The 22,384-nt window shown below is 35.4% G+C and overlaps 2 protein-coding genes across 4 annotated transcripts in view; both read right to left on the bottom strand.

Moving 5' to 3' along the window:
• The window catches only part of LOC127844569 (CKLF-like MARVEL transmembrane domain-containing protein 4), a 30,641-nt gene extending 17,686 nt beyond the window's left edge, over nucleotides 1-12,955 (bottom strand). The window contains exons 1-6 of one of the 3 annotated variants that reach the window (XR_008032813.1): nucleotides 12,788-12,955; nucleotides 11,062-11,312; nucleotides 9,164-9,352; nucleotides 8,658-8,756; nucleotides 7,670-8,333; nucleotides 6,878-7,563 (exon numbers count right to left, since the gene is read on the bottom strand). Coding sequence is in view for 1 of the 3 variants with exons in the window: in XM_052374926.1 (XP_052230886.1) it covers nucleotides 8,199-8,333; nucleotides 8,658-8,756; nucleotides 9,164-9,352; nucleotides 11,062-11,244 (606 nt within the window). In the remaining 2 variants the exon portion in view is untranslated. Of the gene's footprint in view, nucleotides 1-6,877; nucleotides 7,564-7,639; nucleotides 8,334-8,657; nucleotides 8,757-9,163; nucleotides 9,353-11,061; nucleotides 11,313-12,787 lie in introns of those variants that run through there. The other 2 variants (XM_052374926.1, XM_052374928.1) reach the window with 2 other exon arrangements.
• On the bottom strand, nucleotides 11,266-18,911 carry LOC127846215 (uncharacterized). The gene is made up of 3 exons (XM_052377387.1): nucleotides 18,845-18,911; nucleotides 18,238-18,684; nucleotides 11,266-11,312 (listed from the first exon to the last, which is right to left on the bottom strand). The coding sequence occupies exons 1-3, from the start codon at nucleotides 18,903-18,905 to the stop codon at nucleotides 11,266-11,268; spliced, it is 555 nt and encodes a 184-aa protein (XP_052233347.1). The 5' UTR covers nucleotides 18,906-18,911.
• Between the last annotated feature and the right edge of the window lie 3,473 nt (nucleotides 18,912-22,384).

Here is a 22,384-nt window from a genome sequence, read left to right as displayed (position 1 = left end):
TAAGCAATCTTCGTAGTTTCGTTAATTTAAGCGACAACAACAGAACTCTCCAAATTTTTCAATCGTTTCGCAATGCAACGCTTTATAATTTTTTGGTTTTCAAATCGTCAAAAGATACATACAATGGCTATATTGAACTTTGGTAAATGTTCAGTAATACTGTTTCCTCACAAATATCATAACTAAAACGAAAATTTGCGATTCTGAAACAACTTTTTTCAATTTTGTCAATTTACCAAACCGTGAAATGATCCCTTTAAAACAGTAAACCACACAGATCCTTCTGAAAACGTATACCACACAGATCATATTACTGTAAGAATATTTTTCTTGAATTGTGTTTCGTAAATACACAACAGAAACCTGAAAATGAATGCAAAATGATATAGTGTAAGCTCCGCCCATAAAGTTTATTGCTTAATTTCACCAGAGGTGATGTTTCTGTGTCATAATAAAATAATGTCCCCACACTGATCCAACCTTTTTCTAACCGTTCAAACGCGCGGTTGCACTTTACTGAAAAAATACTTATTCGTTTTATAAAATCATGATACCTATAGAAAGCTCTCATGTATGAGCGGGCTCTCCACTTTATCCCATTGAAAATGGTGACATATTAAAAAAGTTATCCATAAAAATCTTACCATCGTCGCGCATTTGTTGACACTTTACTCCCCACACAGATCTTAAAAAGTCACGTGGTATAGGCACCGTGTATGTACAACATTCAATAAGGACTTTCTGGTAAAAAGAGCTTCTTTCACAAAAACCGATAACTTAATAACGTCTTTTTTAGAACATGTTCTCATAAGGCTTAGGAATTTATATACTGATGGTCGCTGGTAATAATATGATTTTATATATTTTTTCCTGATATCGTTATAACAAGGGCAGATTAACATAAAGTGGTATTCATCTTCTATATCACGTGAGTTACAACAACTGCAATACCTTTTTTTCCTTGCTATGCGATTATTAATGTACCTACCCGTTTGAATTCTTAATGGATGGCATGACATTCTTAATCTACAGAAATAAAATCTGAGGCTTTTAGGTAAAACATCTAAATATTTTTCATACTCGAACGATAATTTAAATTCTTTGTACAATATTAAAACTGGACTTTCAAGTGTTTGAAGCCAGTGTTGTTTAAAGCAATCTATGACTCTACATTTAAATTCAGTTAGAAATGTGTTTGTGTTAACATAGTGACCATTTTCAAACACGTAAGTGAACCCGTAATCGTTGAGCAGCTTTTTCACATTTGATACCCAATTTTTCTTGCCATTAAAATGCAATCTTTAAGAGCCTCATTATAAACAACACTTAGTATAATATTATCACTGTCTTTAATTTTAAACCAATATTTAATTATTCTAATGTATCTGTGTATATATAGAGGATATCTGCCCAGTTCACCATATACTGCAGCAGAACACGAATTGCTTTTTACTCTTAGTAATCTTTTACAAAATTTAAGGTGAATCCTTCTAGTTCCTTAGATTTGGTGTAACCCCAAACTTCGCACGAATAGTTAAGTATTGGTGTTACAAATGCATCAAATAGTTGACAAAGGGTTTTTGGCGAAAGATCAAAGTCGTCGCATTTGCAAAATAGAACATTTAAAGCTTTCAAGGCCTTTCCATTGAGATGTTCAATGTTTTTACAGAAGTTTCCTGTGTAATTCAAAACAGTACCAAGGTAGTTAAAATCATCGACTACTTCTATTGGTTGGCTATTATAGGTCCATTTTTCGTTTGCTAATAACGCCCCACGTTTTCGGAAAACCATTATTTTAGTTTTTGATGTATTTACAGTAAGACCCCATGTGTTACAATATGAAAACAAAAGATCTAAATGTCGCTGGGTTTCCTCAGGAGTTTTACCTATAATAGCCATATCATCAGCAAACAACAACAAAATCAAAGTTAAATCATCAATACTTAAGCCGGCATCAATGTCACACTGCAAATATAACTCTAGATCTTCAACAAATAGTGAAAACAAAAGAGGTGACATCACCTCGCCTTGTCGTAAGCCAACAGCATAATTGAAATATTCAGAATAAGAAGAGCATACCTTAACACACGATTTAACTTTTTGGTACATATCTTTAACAATTCTAAGTAATTTTCCATCAATACCAGTTTTAAACATTTTTAACCACAGTGCATTTCTATAAATGGAATCAAAACACTTCATCATGTCAACGTAAATGACATAGAGCCTCTTATTTTCATTGAGGTATTTCTGAACAAGAGAATGTAAAATAAAAATTGGATCTACTGTGGATATCATGGTACGGTGTTTCATTGACATGTCTGTGGCTATCACCGCGAGCGAGATAGCAACCAACCGACGATGAACGATCATCCATAAGTATAGCGCCCGTAATCTACACTATTATTTAGGAACACGATCTTATGCCAATACATGTGTGTTTTCTGTTATAGTTATTTGTAATTCGTCTCAGGGTTTTCAACGTGGTTTTGTTTTAAATCCACTCAACAGTAATGTATTTATGCTTGCAAAAAGGTTTAAACTTTAACTGCCGCAATACAACTCGTAAAAAGACTTATATCACGTTCTCTCAACTTACTCTTACAATTTTATTTGTTAACCCTAATCGAAAGGGTTACAGGCAGCAACTCCGTAAAAATTCAATTATTGATCAACATAATAAAAAAACGGCACAACTTTGCAATAACTCATTAAAAGAATCTCGCCTGTATCCCGGACATTTTAGGATGTTTCTGTTTCATCTTTTTATTTAACTCTCTAAAATGTTCTCTTTTTTGTGTGTGAAATTTTGTGAAATAAGCCAATTATTGAGGGCCTTCTGATTTTATTTTGATTTAAAAAAATGTATTTATCAATCCTACAACTCTCTTAATAAGAAAGTGTGTCGAACTTAAGCTGTTAAATTGTTAATCATGTATCACGAAATCGACAAATAAAAAAAGGTATTTTTTTGTAAATATTTTTTTTTTATAGTGGTTAAATTATGTGCTAGATCTGCGTATACCTTTTGTTATGGTAATGTTATAACATCAATGACAATTTCAGATTCTGTATTATTTTCCGTTGCCTAAAGGTCTGTGCGCGTTTTTACAGCCGGATAAGTGTCATAAAACCGGGTGTACCGAGAAGGCAGTGGACCGTTATACAAGCGATGAAGGATTAATGGCACAAGTCTTTAACAATGGATTCCCTATGATCTAATTGACCAGTCGCCAAATTATCGATCGCTCCACCCACATAGTCACGTGGTCTAGTGATTAGAAAACTCCGACAAGCAGATCGCAATTATAGCGCATTACGTGAGTGAAATACTATACTTGTAACGATGTATCGTGCTCTTTTTATTAAAGCCGCACACTAAACTAAACTGCTTTGTACAACTTTAATACAATCATAAATGCTTTAGAGAGAAATGGCGTAATCAAAATAAATGAGTTAACTATCAGAAACGTTTCTTATACATATTATAGGAAGTTGATGAAAAATCAGTGGTTAAAATGAGCATTTATTTCATATTGATTTTGAACTTGTATTAAAACCGTCTGGCAGTGAATCCGGTTGCTATTCATATATAATTTTGAAAATATTTTTATTAAATGCAAATGACACATCCATGTCATGATGGGTTTTTTGTTTATTAAAGATGTTTAGATCTTTGTTTTATTGTGTTATTTTTAAAAAGACACCGATTTTTTTTAATTTAGATATAAATTAAATTTTGATTGTAACCATAATATAATACAGGCCTAATTTCGTGGTTTCATTAACAGATCTTGTATGCATTTTATTTCATTTATGTTTAATGGGAACCTGCTACATTTCACTATCGAAAACTGAAATTTTGGTATTACGGTGCTGTTCACGAACATTTGAATTGAATACATTTAGCATATTATGCATTTGTTTATTTATAGCAAGATGGCCCTTACATGTTAATTGCAATTTTCACATTTCTCCCCGTATCAATATATGTTGTATAAGAAATGTTGTTGTTGTTGTTGTATTATAAGCCTTACATTTTACACTTGAAGTCGCTTTGAGCTAGCTAAGCCGCGTTGAAATCACCTTTTTGTTCTTTTAACTTTAGTTAAAACAATATTTAAGTTAACAATTTATAATGATTTCCATTGTTTATGATCCACAGAAAATAAATATATAATTTGAAATCATTTAAGTAATTAAATATTTCTTTTCTTGTGTACAGTACCTAACAATGCCTTAATGTTCATTCATTCTGAGATCCACGCAACATACTGTCATTTATTAATCATCGACAATTACGCTGAGATTAATAAGCACGTGTGGCAATTATTATGTTGCCCAAATTGCTTATTAATATTGTGCATCAAACGGTATAACACGTTTTATAGAACACACAACTAGTGTGGTTACACTCATAATACACTATTTATTGTGTTTGTTTTCTCATTACTCGTTCATATGTTCAAGAAATAAAGATAAAATAATAACCTTTTATAAAGTATGTATAGCACCTACAATTTTGAATAATGATCGAACAGTAATGATCATGCACTTGATATAAAGTCTGTGTAAACTCTTAAAAATTACGTCCATTCCATATGTACGATACGCTTTGTTTGTCTGACAAAATGGCGACCAGATAAGCGTTGCTGAGGGGTGTGTGAAAAATCGATATCTGATTGGCTGATCGAAGAATGTGGGCGGAGCGATCGATACTTTGGCGACTGGTCAATTGCGCTAAAGCAGATGATATGCCAATACGTGTAATTTAACAAATAAAATGTACGATTCACTAACCATTCATTTACTCAAACCGATAAGTGTGACAAACAGCTGGCGATCTCTTTAAAAAGTTGCTGGTTTACTAAGAATAAATCTATATCAACTTAATTTATCAAGTATTATTCTTTTTTTAAAGATCCATGTATGAGTAATTAATCCTTATTCATCCGTATTGGTTTTAATTTAAACTTTTGTTAAATATTTAATTATTTTCTTGAAAAAATCTCGGTTTGTTACGGGGAAAATGATTGTTTGAAAACTGACCCAAACATTTCAATGTAACAGCAGGCATAAAAATATACCAACAGTCATAATTTGTCACCGTTGTGACAAAATTGTTACCGCAGTGACAAAATAGATATCACCGCGGTGACAAAATTGTTACCGCAGTGACACATTGTCACCGCGGTAACAATTTTGTCACCGCAGTGACATCTACTTTTAGCTGTTGGCGTATTTGTACTTTTGACCAAATTGGTACGGCATAGCCGAGCATAGAAAATTGCGTCACTCCCTAGTTGCATTATTCCGCAGAATGATCACTTCATTTGATCCGAGATAAATCAAGAACAAATGCTCTGGGCCATAGGCAAGGCGTTGAACATGCCAAATAGGCAGAATGTCACAAATTCAACAAAGTGCAAATTACAAAGTCATTATCGTTTAAAATTTATAAATCTATATATAAAATTGCAAACGTTGGCCATACAAAAAATTGCCTCATTTCAACCGTTTAAGAATAACAAACTGACAAATCGGACGAAATCGACAGTTTTTGCTAGGTAAGACAAAAACCCGCAATCCAATCTAACCATAACCACCCGTGTACATGCGTGCTTACAAACAATACTATCGCAATTTATCGCTTAACATTGATGAAAAAGAGTTAAATAAACAACTAACCCCTAAAAACTAATTCCAAAAGTTTATATTTTCTTTGCAACAACTGTTTTAACCCTATTTTATTTACTTGAAAACGAAAGTCGCCATTCATGCTCTTGAACCCTGCTTTGCAGTGAATTAGCTGCTAGAGCCAGGCACAATCAACAACAACAACGACGCTTTGACAAATGGCGACCGCTGATTACTGTCACGGAATGGATGTAACTAAATGAAAAATACTTACTCATTCTGATTGTATTGGAATTAGTTTTTAGGGGTAAGTTGTTTATTTAACTCTTTTTCATCAATATAAACCGATAAATTGTGACAGTATTGTTTGTAAGCACGCATTTACACGAAGGGTTATGGTTAGATCGGAGTGCGGGTTTGTGTCTTACCTAGCGAAAACTGTTGATTTCGTCCGAATTTTCATTTTGTTATTCTTAAACGGTTGAATTGAGGCCAATTTTTGTATGGCCAACGTTTGCAGATGATATTTAGCTACAATTTTATATATAGGTTTATAAATTTTAAACGATAATGACTTTGTAATTTGCTCTTTTGTTGAATTTATGACATTCTACCTATTTGGCATGTTAAACCCCTTATCTATATATTATATATCATATTTGATTTTTTTTGTGCCGGGTCCCTATGCTCTGGGCAGCTTTATTTGGGTTGGGCAGAAATTACGATTTGTCTAAATATGTTTTTCTCAATACGTGTCATAGGTATACTAGATTTACTCCTGGTGGCCCTTTTTAAGGCAGGGGAAAGGTTATGCGAAATCAGTTATGATCTTATACAAGTCCGTTTATCACTGGCAACACCAGTTTTAGCGATGCATTAATAAACGAAAACATTAATGGGACCTGTTCACAGTTTGTCATAATGAAAACTTTCAAATATTTGTGTCACGAATTCAAAAAGTGAATTAACGATGTACATATGTGAGCGAAATAACACTAATGACTGTAACTCATACTGAACATACATTTTTGTTTACGAATAATCATCGTTCGACATTTATATAATAATAAAGCGTTACAAACGCCAAACGATTGAATACATTTGAGAGTTCTGATTGTATTGCTATTTTTTGTTTCCATACATGGATTACTTATATTAAGTATACCATACTTAAAGCAGCACGGAGGGCTTCGGTTCTAGACTTTTACTCCAGGGTCAGTGGTTCAAGACGAGGCGGCGATAACCCTTTTTCTTTTTATTTTATTTATATTTTGTACTGGATATTTGTAGTTCCGATGTTTACATTTATCAATTTAAAGCACTTGATGACAAACTTCACAACATGCCAAAGTATGTGTACGTGTCCCAGTACAAATATACAGACTATTAGATGTCTGAATCGTTTAATAACATCTTTTGGTCCTAAGTGCTGAATCGGAAGAATCAGTGGCTAGTTTATTAATGCTTCTCCTTAAAGCGATTGTACAATTGATAACGCCAGTATTACATAGAGGATATTTGCTGGATTTGGTGGAATATCGATTTTAATTCACGACTGATCATATAAAATAGTATTTTCACTACTGTCGCAGCCACGTGTGATTTTTTTTCTATGATAACAAGTGAATTAAAATCGATATTCCATAAATTCCAACAAATATTCTTTTAAGCTATGCTTACAAATGATTATTTTTGTGTTTATGCCATTCCGGACAATATAATTCCCCATTGGGCGCCGCGAAATGGTGTAACATGTATGTGCAAACGAAGCTAATCCGAATGTTTTATAAACATTCAAAGCAGAGTAGTCGACCTTGGTAAAATTTCACGGTTCATGGATTTGAAATGTAGTGTAGGCACGAATGTTCTTAAATTTTACACAGGGTTATTGGGGTTTGATCTTCGAGGCGCCGTATATATCTCAACCTAGAATATCAATGGGGTACAATTCTATATGAAGACAAGGCAAAATTGACAACGAACGAGCAAAAGAACAACAATATAAAAACATAAACTTTTAAGACTAATTAACATATTTGTACATTGTTACCGCAGCCAGCATACTGGTCGCAATAAATGTTTGAGGAAAAAAATATTAAGTTAAGGGCATCAAGCATACATTGTTATAAGGTGATTTGCCATATGATTTTTTCATGTTATTATAAATTTTTATAAATTGTATGTTTTATGTTAAATGAACAGAATTCAACTTTACAAATGAAAAATACTAGGGAACAAAGGTTAGAAAGGTAACACAAAGGTGAACACAGTAATAAAAGTTGAAAAAAAATTGTAAAAAAGGCGCCTCATCAAGCATGTCGATATCGGCCCGATATTGCCTGTATGATGGCAGTACCTAACGTATTAGCTAATGTATATTATTTATATCGGCGCGATGTCGGGCCGAGAAATGTGAATTTCGGGATAATTAAGGTGAAATGACGGCAGTGTGCAGGTGACTATGTCGGCCGATATCGCATCGTGTTACATGTCCGATCTAAGTCCGATGCAAAAGCCAATATCGGGCCGATGTAAAGTCTATATGTTTGTTAGGCGTCTTATTAATCTTTTGATGAATCATCCGCTGCGTCGGCTGAAGTAGACTGTGCAGAAGCCTGTTGTCGGCGCTCCAGGAATTGACGTACACAGAAGAACTCGTGACCGGCTAACACAATCATGCAGAAAAACCCGAATACCTAAAGAAAACAAAGCATAGATTTAGACAAGTGGTACTTGAGATTTGGCTTGTTATTGAACTTGGCCGACATTTTATGCTTATGTTAATTGTCAGAAAACATGGTGACGCTCGGAAAAATACTGCTTGAGTTAAACAACGGAAACCAAACAGTGCGGATAGACTGACGGACGAACAGTGCGAAAACTAAATGCCTTACTTCGGGGGCGTACAAATCATATAAACACGTGAAGCAACGTTACGATATGTTTGAAACTGATGACGTTATTCTGACTATTAATTTGCAACTTTTAACGTAAAATTGACATCAGGATTGCGCACTCACAGCCGCCGCGTTGTATCCGCCCTGTCGACACGCCTTGGCTGCTACCACACTGGAGGCGATCAGGAAGAACAGAATGAAGAATCCATTGGTAGCTATCTCCTTAAATGACACGCAAATTGCGTCAAACAAGCCGCACACGAATGGCGAATTTAAGGCACATAAATAAATTGTTTAAAGGCGTAAAGAAAAGATTGTTTAACGATACATACCCACACATTGGGTATGCAGAAATTGATTTCTTTTTAAAAAGAGGTAGCGCCAGCAAGTCGTCAAATTTTTCAAATGAAGGTTTTCAACAAACTGCCCGGCAGTACGTTTTTAGAGAAGCAAGTGCAAACTATTTAAGTCAAACAATCCGATGTGATTAAATTAAAAATTTTAAATTCACACTGAAAACTCAAAGCTTGTGTAATTAAGGCGGATAAACCAAATGCTCTTTTAGAACGAAACGCTAGTACTCACAAGTAGAAATGTTTCTCACATCTTTGTGGTCTCTCAGTACTTACAGCTATGTCCCAACGCACGAATCCCAGCTTGCGAGTGATGGCGAGCAGGTAAAGGATGTACCAGACGAGGCTGAGGATGAAACAGGAGCTGGCCACGAACTCGTAGAATGAGTAAGCAGAGGAGTAGAGATAGGCACAGCCCTCGTCTGTCGGTACCGACACGCATATCAAGCCGAGTAGTGAAAGCACCTGTAAGCAAATCATGTGCGTAAAGCGTCGTCCTAAATAGCCTGTGTTGTTTGCACAGGATAATCAGCGACGACACTTTCCGCATTTATGGAATGTTTCGTTTATAGAAAGCCTCTCCTCTAAAATTAAACCAGTCTAGGCGGAAAATGTCGTCCCTACAGAGGCTTATTTGAGACGACACATTCATTAAGCTCAGTTATCCCAGAACGATGCTCAGATAGACCATAACAACGACTAGAAAGGTCTGTTTATGCAAGTTATTTAATGGCGACTCCATCAAAATACGTGTACCACTATGTACTGCTTATTTGAAAAATGAACATTTAAACAAACTTTGCTGAACTGACCAATATACGTTCGAGCTGTTAAAATATGATGCTGATGGCACCACTCTGCATTCAAACAACGAAAATACATTTCCGATCTGACCAATGTACGGTTAAACAACGGAAATGCAATTCTTATTTGACCCATGTAAATTGAAAAAAAAACTACGCCGCTTAATAAAACGAGGTAAAATTAAAACTAAGAACACATACTGCTGGTTTGACTATTACTGCAACGGAATTATGTTGCTAATTTGATAAAGAACCTTAAAACAACGAACAATGCATGACAATATCTAAATCAAACATTGTATTTTGAAACAATAGGAAAACCGATATAATTCAAACAACGACAAAAAGTTCCGGATGCAACAATTGTACATTACAACAATGGAATACGTTGCTGATGAGACCAATGTGCATTAACCCATTTATGCCGAGCGTCTAGAAAAAAGGCCTTGGCAAACAGCGTAGACCCAGATTAGACGCCGCATGATGCGGTGTCTCATCAGGGTCTGCGCTGTTTGCTTTCTGTAAGAAATATTCTAAATATAGAAATAAATATACTAGACATCCCTAATTTTGAAAATAATTTGATCCAATTTAGAAGGATGAGAGAGTCCATTAGGCATAAATGGGTTAAAACAGCCAAAAAACACATGTAGCTGATTCGACTGACGTGCATTCAAGCAGCAGAATGACGTGGCTGAGTCGACTTATGTTCATTCGACCAACGAAATTATTCTCATGAGCCGTGTTCTGAGAAAACTGGGCTTAATGCATGTGCGTAAAGTGTCATCCCAGATTAGCATGTGCAGTCCGCACAGGCTAATAAGGGACGACACTTTCCGCCTAAACTTGATTTTCGGTAAGAAGGGACTTCCTTTGAACTAAAAATACCATAAAAGCGGAAAGTGTCTTCCCTGATTAGCCTGTGCAGCAGACTGCACAGGCTAATCTGGGATGACACTTTACGCACATGCATTCAACCCAGTTGTCTCAGAACACGACACATATGATCGACTGATGTTTGTTCAAACAAATGGAAATACATTCGCACATCGTAAGGCACTTTAAACGATGTAAATACACGATTAAATCAAAACATGTACTTTAAAATAACGAAGGTCTCTAATATGAATACAAACAACGAATACCTTACTGGTAAGTCTAATGTACATTCAAACAGCCGAAACATATTGTCGATTTGATTAATATGTGTTCAAAGAACGAAAATAAATTTCTGATAAGACCCATGCACATTACAAAAAGATCGCGGTCTGCTGATTTGTTTTGTAAATCTCTGTACATTCACACACAAATACGTGGCTGAGTTGACTGAGGAACATTGAAATATTGCTTACGCATCAAACGTGTACTTACCATTTCGGCAGCCAGTAAGATACCGAACAAACTCTTCACGTAGGTCATGTCGATGTAGATGAACTTCCAGATCTGTTTCATTTCGTGGCCCTCTCCTGTGGCGGACCCTACGGCGTCGTCTGCCGTTGCCGTGACGACGGAGGTCGCCACTCCTGAGCCCGGGATGTCGCTTGCTGACATCATATTTGGGATGGGAGGAGAAGTCTAGCGTATGGGCGCAGATACGAGTGAGCGGAAAGTGTGTGTCCGACCTGGGAAACACAGACAAGTGTAATGATCTATGTAAGAAAACAATGACACTTGAAGTAGGGGTATTATTCACAATTATATAAAGATAAAAAAAATATATAACTGTACTAAAATACTTGCTATCATATTTATTTCAGAAGATTTTTTTGTCGGGTAAAGCTAACTATCATAATAGTTATATTAACAAAGATCATGACACGAAAAGTAGACGGAGAGATTGGCCGATTTGAAGATGCGAATGTCCACCTTTATGATATACAAAAAATAGATACAAGTATAATACACGTCAAATAAGGCTGTGTGGTGACATTCTTGTTGATATGTTTGCAAGGAAGTTTAGCGATGCCTGTTTTGACAAGTTATTTACCGGTAAGTGCATGCAGAAGAATATGCGGTCGCCAGACAGACATAATTGTTTACATGATTAAAAGAACGATTTGTGATAACTGCCATTGTTAGCATGCGTATATGTCGTATCATTTGATAAACCGTTAGTGCATCGTTTATGAGCATATCTAAATGTATTCAAAGGGGCCTTTTCACGTTTTGGTAAATTGACAAAATTAAAAAAAAAAGTTTTATATTCGCATATTTTCGTTTTAGTAAAGATATTTGTGAGGAAACACTAAACTGAACATTTACAGTGCCCCCAAAAAGCCACTATATGCATCTTTTGGCGATTTGAAAATTTGAAAATAATAAAGCGTTGCAACGCGAAACGATCGAATAATTTGGGGAGTTTTGTTGTTGCCGTTATATTTTGTGAAACAACGAGGATTGTTTATATAAAGTATAAAATACTTCCTTCATTGTATGAGCACGCATGGCCGAGTGGTCTTACTTAGAGACTTTTTACTCCAGGACTCCAGGGGTCAGTGGTTCGAGCCCTGTTGAGGCGTTACTTTTTTCTTTTTTTAAATTGTGTTCTTGATTTTTTACTGGAGCTTTTTAGATCCAATTAAATTTACATTCATCAATATAAAGCATTTAATGACAAACTTCAATACATGCCAAAATCTGTGAAAAGACCCTTTTACGCGTTTGGTTTCTGTAAGAGAAATAATTAAACATACTTCCAACATGAAAATACTTTGTACATCTTAATTTAAACCAGAAATGGAACACAAACAAATCCGGGATGACACTTAACGCACATGCATTAAGCCCCGTTTTCTCAGAACGCTTCTCATGTGAGTAAAGTGTCGTTCAAGATTAGCCTGTGCTGATATCGTGGACAACACTTTTTTCATTCACGGATCTTCGTGTAGAGGAGGCATCCTTAAAACGAAAATTTTCATTAAATTCCATTAAGCTCAGTTTTCTCAGAACGAGTCTCATTTACAAGCGAAACTAGTAATTAAAACATTGGGATTAGTTGACATAAGACGTGATTTTGTCGAAATTATATGTATCTGTACACTATTTTAATATATATCTATCAAGTAGCTGTACAAGAAATCTATGAAAATCTCCTTACCAAACAATACAGACACTACTGTTTTGAAAAATATAAATGCATGTTAATGTCCGCTGAATATATACACATTACACATCCAAACATTCATAAACAGTCACAATACGAGTTCCGCCCCCTAATTGATATGCTATTAGTCAGTATCACAGTCGCGTTAAGCATCTGATAGTGAATATACTTGCTTTTGCATAGCATAGTACTTGATACATTAAAGAGACACAGCGCCAATCGTTGAACAGGAATGCATGTTTCTTGACTATTATTTTGTCAACATCGAAGAAATGAGCAAAACCAGAAAGTAACACAGGAGACATACAATTATGCCATAAATATGTACAAAAGTGTTGTATTTCAATATGTTCCCGTTTATTAAATATAGTCTGTCACACAACTAACGAAATTCATGAGATGTTAAATTTATTCGTTACATTATGTTATTTGTTCCCCGTTGAATTAGCGCAAAGACACGGCGTTATAGTGCTTACACATGAGACTTGTTTTACGATTAAAGGGATCTTTTCACGGTTTGGTAAATTAACAAAATTGAAAAAAGTTGTTTCAGATTCGCAAATTTTCGTTTTAGTTATGATATTTGTGAGGAAACAGTATTACTGAACATTTACCATAGTCCAATATAGCCATTATATGTATCTTTTGACGATTTGAAAACCTAAAAATTATAAAGCGTTGCAACGCGAAACGATTGAATAATTTGGAGAGTTCTGTTGTTGTCGTATAAATTTACGAAACTATGAAGATTGCTTATATAACGTATAAAATACTTCTTCTGTGTATACTCGGCGGAATAGCCGAGAGGGCTAATGCGTTTTTACTTCAGACTAACTCCAGGACTCCGGGGGTCACTGGTTCGAGCCCTGGTACCGGCTACTTTTTTTCCTTGTTTTAATTTTATTCTTGATTTTTTACTAGAGCTTTTAAGATCCAATGTTTACATTTATCAATATAAAGCATTTAATGACAAACTTCAAAATATGCAAAAATCTGTGAAAAGGCCCCTTTAACCCTTTGCATGCTGGGAAATTTGTCGTCTGCTAAAATGTCGTCTGCAGAATTTCTCAAATTAGCATTTTCTTCGATTTTTTTTCAAAGAATACTATCAGAATAGCAAACAGTTTGGATCCTGATGAGACGCCACGTTCTGTGGCGTCTCATCTGGATCCAAACTGTTTGCAAAGGCCTTTAAAATTCAGCTCCAGCGCTTTAAGGGTTAAAAGTCTTTGTAGATCTAGTTGACAGGCTGATTAAAAAACCATTGTCATATAAAGACGCCTAATCTTAGAGCAAAATAACAAGCACGTAGTCCATGTAAAGAGTTCAATGTTTGTAACAGATGAATAATAACAAACCTGAATTAACAACGCGTGCAAACTAAACAACCGCATTCATCGGGTAAGAACTTTTGAAAATGCACGTGCATTTAATTTACATGGCGTCATTATGTTGAACTTTTCAAATACATGTAGACATTTGTTTCACCTAACACAGTTAACGTTCAATAAATTCTTCTCGGTAACGCAGTTTTTATATTGTTTCATATAAAGTGTGTTTTTTATATAAATATTTGCGATTAAGATATGTTAAAAGTAAAAAACAATGCCATTGCGTGCAACTCGCTTGTATTGGCAAGCCTTGGGAAGCATTTACCCCTGGGCCAATACAGGCGCCTGGTACATCATATCCGTTTAATTACATTAGTGATGTTTCTTGTTACTTACTTAAATGATTAAATTAAGTAAAAAGGATAACTTTTGACGTATAACGAGTGTTTTTATCACATTTATTTTTTCGAAATATGTGAAACATATTATCGATTGGATAACATCTCCTGGATTTTTTTTACATAATCGCGCATTTATAAATTATTCTGAATTAAACGAAACCTCAGCTTCAAATAATTTAACTGGCACATACAAGTCTAAAATCATTTCCCACAGTATTGATCATTCCCATTAAAAGGAAGGCAATCCGTGAACCGAGCTCAAGGGAAAATTGGTATTAGAGTTGTGCCCCGTATACTGGAGATAAGTAATTAAGATCTACTTGTGAATTGTCTGTGTTCACTTGTTTATTTTCATACGTTAATGAAATAAAAAATTAAGTAAATGAGTAATATTGTTCAAAAATATATGTTTATTTGTCAAATTCGGTGTGGATAACGCTTTAAAGCTGACTGAGTCAACAATGCGATACGAGATATGATATCGTGGTACGGTGTTTCATTGACATGGCTGTGGTTATCACCGCGAGCGAGATAGCACCGAACCGACGATGAACGATCATCCATAAGTATAGCGCCCGTAATCTACATTATTATTAAGGAACACGATTTTATGCCAATACATGTGTGTTGTCTGTTATGGTTATTTGTAATTCGTCTCAGGGTTTTCAACGTGGTTTCGTTTTAAATCCACTCAACAGTAATGTTTTAATGCTTGCAAAAAGGTTTAAGTTTTAACAGCCGCAATACAACTCGTAAACAAGACTTATGTCACGTTCTCTCAACTTACTCTAACAATTTTATTTGTTAACCTTAATCAAAAGGGTTACAGGCAGCAACTCCGTACACATGCAATAATTGATCAACATAATAAAAAAACGGCACAACTTTCCAATAACTCATTTAAGAATCTTGCCTGTATCCCCGAAATTTAAGATGTTTCTGTTTCATCTTTTTATTTAACTCTCTAAACCTTTCTCTTTTTTGCGTGTGAAATTTTGTGAAAAAAAGCCAAACATTGCGGGCCATTTGATTTTTTTAAATGTAGTTATCAATCAATCGTACCACTCTCATATTATTAAACCTAGCTTGTCCCGTCACCTTTTCACTCTTTAAAAAATAACAAAGCATCGTCTCAAAAATGTTTTTTTTTCTGGTAACAATATCTCACCTCCTACAAAAATGACCGTTTCCAATTGGCTTAGAGCGGTCACGTGCCCATGGAGTATTATCCATACACCCCGAGTAATTTCCGTACACCCTGAGAAATCGAGTAGTCGGTTGAGATATAATCGTTACACAGTGTAAATAATAATACCATGTTAATACCTAAGCAAGTAAAGTGTTTTTTCTTAGTACATGTATATACCTGAAACACGTGTATGTGCAGTCATAGTAAATATATACGATACTTGAGTATATGTACGAGACCACAATGCTTCATATGTTTATTCATGTTGTAATAGAGATGTTTGTTGAAAATCAACAATAATAAAAAATCAATAATAATGTTTGAACCTTGTTTTCAATAATCCCTCCATGGTTATAAGTGGTGATTTGACGCACATAACCCAGATTCTAGCTTAGCCTAGATAATATGAGGATAAATATTCTGAACGAATTTCATCAAGATTGAGTCATTTAACGTGGCTTCTAGAGTGATGAAATGGTTTGTCTAAGATTGTCCTTATGATCTAGTTTTCGGACACATATTACTCAGATTAAAACTTTGTCTAGATATTCTCGACAGAAACATTATGAAAAAGATTCTTCAATATCGAGTTTTAAAGGGGCCTTTTCACGTTTGGGTAAATTTACAAAATTGAAAAAAAAATGTTTAAGATTTCGCAAATTTTCTTGTTAGTTATGATATTTATGAGGAAACACTTATACTGAACATTTACCATGATCTAAAATAGCCATTATAAGCATCTTTTGACGATTTAAAAACCCAAAAATTATAAAGCGTTGCAACGCGAAACGAATGAATAATTTGGAGGTTTCTGTTGTTGTCGTTTTGTGAAATTTCGAGGATTGGGCATATGAAGTATAAAATACACCTGTGATTGTATCCGGAAGGATGACCGAGTTGTCTAAGTGGGAGACTTTTTACTCCAGGACTCCAGGGGTGAGTGGTTCGAGCCCTGCTGCGGGTTACCTTTTTTTCTTTATTTTTTTTTTACTTTGATTTTTTACTGGAGCTTTTTATATCCAATTTTAACATTTATCAATATAAAGCATTTAATGACAAACTTCAAAACATGCCAAAATCTGTGAAAAGGCCCCTTTAAATGTGGCTTCAAGAGTGGTAATGGTTTTCTAAGATTTGACAAGGTGACCTTGCTTTTGATAACACGTGCCCCAGATTCGAACTCGGCCTAGATATTGTCTAAATGAACAATCTGAACAAGTATCATCAAGATTGAGTGTACAGGTGGCCTCTAGAATGGTAACAAAGGTAGAGGTCAAAGATTAACAACGAATGACATAGACTAATGAACTTAGCAAGTTCTTGCATCCTTCCTTTCTTATTGATGTTATCGGTCACTATATTAAGCATCATTTGAATCCCATCGATATTTTTATACTCTGTATTAAGAAGTTGGAAGGAAAGACAAACGAATGAAATCTCGACAGTTTCAATGATGTTATGGATATAATAAATGTACCTGGTTTACCCAGACAAACATCATAGTAAAAATATGGATACCAGTTTTATGACAAAGTAAATATAGCCGCGTCATGCGAAAATGGGTCTTATGACATATGCGGCAAGTGTAGCTCCAAACCAGTATGTAAATGTGCGTGGTCTTATCAAATCTTCTCCGCCCCGTAATTAGACAGTGAGTGACATTGTTGCTCCTGACCAGACTGTAGCATTTGGCATAAGACCAATGGCACACCACAGTTCATATTAATAATGCGTATTATAATGAAATGTGTTTGTATACCAGTAGTTGATATATCGACAATCACATTGACTCATGTACAATCGCTTTATGGAAGCATTAAAAGAATCGTAGCAGGTGCAATTAAACCCGCGTTATGAGAAAATGGATCTTATTGCATATGCGGCCAGGGCACGTTTATCCCCATAATACGTTACACAACTAACTATGCATCGGTGCTGCTGTGTCATGGTAAGAATGCCGAAGGTAAACCACAAAACGAGCTCACGCAAGTAAGTTATTTATTATTATTATAAAAGCAAAAATGACCCATTTTTGTGATATTTCATACAATCAAGTTTACTGCAGCCTATAAGTATAAGATGTTCTAGAACTAATGGGGATTGAGATCTCGACAGTATATATTCACTTTGTTGTATATAAGTAACATTACAAAGCGTTATAAACAAAACCTTAATTTGCAAGTTATGGCAAACAGGGCATGCAAGAATTATTCCAAACATATATTATACACAGTACTCTTGAACTAAGAAAACTAAAAAAAAAAGAAAACTGACATGCTGAAATGTTAATAACACTATTATACACATTTCAGCCTTATTTCGTACATATGTTCATTGCAATAGAACATTCCGAGATGTTTGCTACAGATGCTATAAATGTTTGAGATATAAATGCTGTCTTATTCGCCCCATATCGTTTCCGCTGAGCATTTGATCCATTGAACTTCTACCGCCAAAAACAGCAACCGCCTCCACCGCCGCCACCACCAACGCCTCCACCGCCGCCACCACCACCGCCTCCACCGCCGCCGCCGCCACCGCCAAATGCATAACCGCCACGCCCACCAGCGCCGCCACCGATGAAAATTCCGCTTCCAACTGGTTCGCCATCGACTCCGGCGAAGCCGAATGCAGAACCGCCACGTCCGCCAGCGCCACCAACGAAAATATTGCCGCTACCACCGGGCTCGCCGTCGCCACCTCTACCGCCGCCACTGCCGCCACGGCCGCCATGGCCGCCACCGGATATACTGCCACTTCCACCGGGCTCGCCATCTAAACCACTACCGCCGCCTCGACCTCCACGGCCACCACTGCCGCCATAGCCGCCGCCGAAAATACTGCCACTTCCACCAGGTTCGCCGTCTAAACCACCGCCGCCGCCTCGACCACCGCGGCCGCCACGACCGCCATTGCCAGAACTGCCACCGCTTTCACCGTCGCCGCCGCTTAGAATGATTCTTCCATTTGCTACTCGTCCAATAAATAAACTAATACTATAAATGAAGGTAATCTTTATAACTAAATGTTGAACATGAATAAATTCCTATATGGATTTCTTATGAATTTGCGAAAATATTAGTGAGCGATGTATTTATAAAAAACACACACACAAAAACGATTTATTTACCTTGGAAGGCTGCGTCCATTTTCAACAAGAAAAATATTGTCACAAAGATTGTAAGCTTCATCTTGATATCTGTAAGAATAACCAACTGATGAAATCAAAACATCAAACGCAGTTAAACCATTAAAACATATACATTAATCTTGAAACGGTTAAGAATTAACACAAAAATAAATAATTAGTAAACAGTAAACATGATAATATTATTGAATTGATAACTATAGGGGCTTTACAAAATATAGGTATGCGTATTGCAGGTAACGCTAATGTTATACATACAGCGCATTTGAGCGATTTACAATATTGATTATAATACAAGAAAGAAAATCCGGAACAAATACAACTATTGTTCATGTTTGCGCTAAGCAATAATTCGAAATAATGTTTCACTGTGTGTATTATAAGAAATAAGAGACATTGCATCTTGCTGCCAGGATAATTAAATGTTTCATTGAAAGTGTTTCCTTACAACTACATCCTAATCAAAAAGTAAAGATTCCGTTAATAATCTTAAACTACGTAGCAGACAATACAATGTTATTTCATTTATGAAGAAGTATATTATTTTATGTTAATACAAGTTTTATTACAGAACACTGACAAACAATTATAGATTCAAAATAATTAGTAATATATGAATTAAAGAATAAGTGAAACAAACAACCATATACTGCTAGCTGTTAAATGCTTAATTTGAATCAAGTAGAAGAGCATACCTGTGTGTCTGTCGCTGATGTAGTGCAAGGTTTACGTTACGTTTTATACTTTTCAGCGTAACGATTTAGGCCATTGTGCAACACAAAACCGCCTGCGGACGACAACAACATTACTACGAATTACGGATTACTATGAATTTAAGAGCGCGCCTGAATTTTAACAACATGTTGTCCTGCTTTTGAAAGAGCGTTTAATATTTGAATTGACGTTTGGTTAACAATGTGGTTGTGGCATTCTTAGAAGACTTCACGCGGTGCTAGCTTTTTTTGGAGTATAAAACGTAACGTCAATCTAGTTCTACTCCATAACGACGAAGCGATAGATACACAATCATATGGAACGCCATATCAATCTTACGTTGTTAAAGTTATTTCTGTCTTCTTTAGAAGGTGTCTTATTATGTCAAACCGTCGTGATATCTTGTCCATATTTGTTGTTGTTTTGTCAAAGACAGCCGTTTTATGCCAAACCGTCTTGTTATCTTGTCTGAATGTGGTGCTGACTTGTCTAAATACAGTCTTATTATGTCAAACCGTCGTGTTGTTTTGTCCAAATGTGATGTTGACTTGTCAAAACACAGTCTTATAATGTAAAACCGTCGTGTTATCTTTTCCAAATGTGATGTTGACTTGTCAAAACACAGTATTATTATGTCAAACAGTCTTGTTATCTTGTCCAAATCTGGTGCTGACCTGTCAAAATACAGTTCAACTTTGTCAAACCGTCGTGTTATCTTGTCCTCATCTGGTCTTGACTTGTCAAAATACAGTCTTATTATGTCAAACCGTCGTGTAGAAGCGCCATATTATCTTGTCCAAATGTGATGTGGAATTGTCAAAATTAAGTCTTATTATGTCAAACAGTCGTATTATCTTGTCCAATTATGGTGCTGACTTGTCAAAATACAGTCCTATTATGTCAAACCGTCGTGTTATCTTGTCCAAATGTGATGTTGACGGTTTGACATAATAAGACACCTTCTAAAGAAGACATAAAGAAATGTAACAACGTAAGAAAGCTATGGCGTTGCATTTACACAGGTATGCTCTTTTTGATTGAAATCCTTGAAGGTCAAAGGTCAAATATATGGCTTCAAAGCGGCGCAGTAGGGGGCATTTTGTTTATGACAAACACGTCACTTGTTTTAAGTATTGATCAAAGAGCTCTCTTCACTTTTAATCGAAAGTTTTACCATTTGTTTTCATAGAGAGGGTTTACATTTTATTAAGTTGCTATTTTATTGTATTTAGAATTTGTAGACATTGTGAACGTAATATAAATAATAAAAATAAACCTTATAAAAGGTATTTTCTATTGTTTGGTTAAAGAAGAACAAAGTCCGGTAAAGTTTGATGAGGTCTGGTAAATTTTAAAAGTTATTGGACCTCTTGTCCAGTAAGATGTTTCGTTGTTTTTTTCGCATGGATTGGTTAAAGTGTGAGTTCACTCACCAAGATCTATGACTTTTACCTGCATAAAATGTATTAATGTAGAGAGCTGGATGTGAAACAGTTTGTCTGGCTAAACATTGCTAAATCAGAAACATAGTCTCCAATGATACCCTTGGCATATATACACTATGTATGTAAGTTGAGGCAGTCCTTCCCAAATGCCTTTATTGCTGGACAAAGTGAATGAGGTACTGGTAATGATCAAATCTTCGTAAACCAACTGTAAGCACAATTGTCTTGATCTTTACTGTTTTACGGAAGGGCAAAATAACATTGAATATGTGCCCTGTTCATGAATTAATTATTTAAGCAACAGGCATATGGCTGTTATTTTCTTTTTTTGGTAATACTGAATATTTTAGATAATAAAATCATTCGATTTGTGTTTGCAACCAGTGCAAGAATGTGTAACATTCAAAGATACTTTGTTAGTTATTTGGCAAAATCCGCCTTGAGATTTCGATTTTCAATAAATAAGTTATGGGAATCCAAATTTCATTCTGAACTTTTTACTGGACAGCACGTCTTGCAATGTTGGAACAATTTATGGGATTTCATGATCCTTGTAACAAATGAAACAACCTCAACTACATATAATATATATATAAATTTTGCATGGAAATTGTAATCAAGTATTAGTTTCCTTGCATTCTTAATACATACACCAGTTTATAAAGTATATATTCTGGCTATAGGACAAAACACAGAACTTCCAACTGAAGCATGTCATTGCTTTCAGTAAGAAGATGCTTCAAGCCCAAGCATGTCATTGCTTTCAGTAAGAAGATGCTTCAAGCTCAAGCATGTCATTGCTTTCAGTAAGAAGATGGTTCAAACCCAAGCATGTCACGGCTTTCAGTAAGAAGATGCTTCAAGCTCAAGCATGTCATTGCTTTCAGTAAGAAGATGCTTCAAGCTCAAGCATGTCATTGCTTTCAGGAAGAAGATGCTTCAAACTCAAGCATGTCATTACTTTCAGTAAGAAGATGCTTCAAACTCAATCATGTCAATGATTTCAGTAAGAAGATGCTTCAAACTTAAGCATGTAATTGCTTTCAGTAAGAACAGTAAGAAGATGCTATAAACTCAATCATGTAAATGATTTTAGTAAGAAGATGCTTCAAACTCAAGCATGTAATTGCTTTCAGTATGAAGATGCTTTAAACTAAATCATGTCATTGATTTCAGTAAATAGATGCTTCAAACTCAAACATGTCATTGCTTTCAGTAAGAAGATGCTTTAAACTCAATCATGTCATTGATTTCAGTAAGAAGATGCTTCAAACTCAAACATGTCATTGCTTTCAGTAAGAAGATGCTTTAAACTCAATCATGTCATTGATTTCAGTAAGAAGATGCTTCAAACTCAAGCATG

This window comes from Dreissena polymorpha, chromosome 9 (assembly GCF_020536995.1).
Source record: "Dreissena polymorpha isolate Duluth1 chromosome 9, UMN_Dpol_1.0, whole genome shotgun sequence".
Classification (NCBI taxonomy): domain Eukaryota; kingdom Metazoa; phylum Mollusca; class Bivalvia; order Myida; family Dreissenidae; genus Dreissena; species Dreissena polymorpha.
Note: the sequence above shows the minus strand (reverse complement) of the source record. Positions and strands in the feature narration are given on the sequence as shown.

Bases quoted from the DNA above. Each gene is read 5' to 3' on its own strand.
- LOC127846215 (XM_052377387.1), bottom strand. From the start codon at position 18,905: ATGAAGCTTACAATCTTTGTGACAATATTTTTCTTGTTGAAAATGGAC. The intron at 18,685-18,844 runs GTAAATAAATCG...TTGGACGAGTAG, and splicing joins AATGGACGCAGCCTTCCAAG to CAAATGGAAGAATCATTCTA. The intron at 11,313-18,237 runs GTGGAGGCGGTG...TGTGTTTCCCAG, and splicing joins TGGCGGTGGCGGCGGCGGCG to GTCGGACACACACTTTCCGC.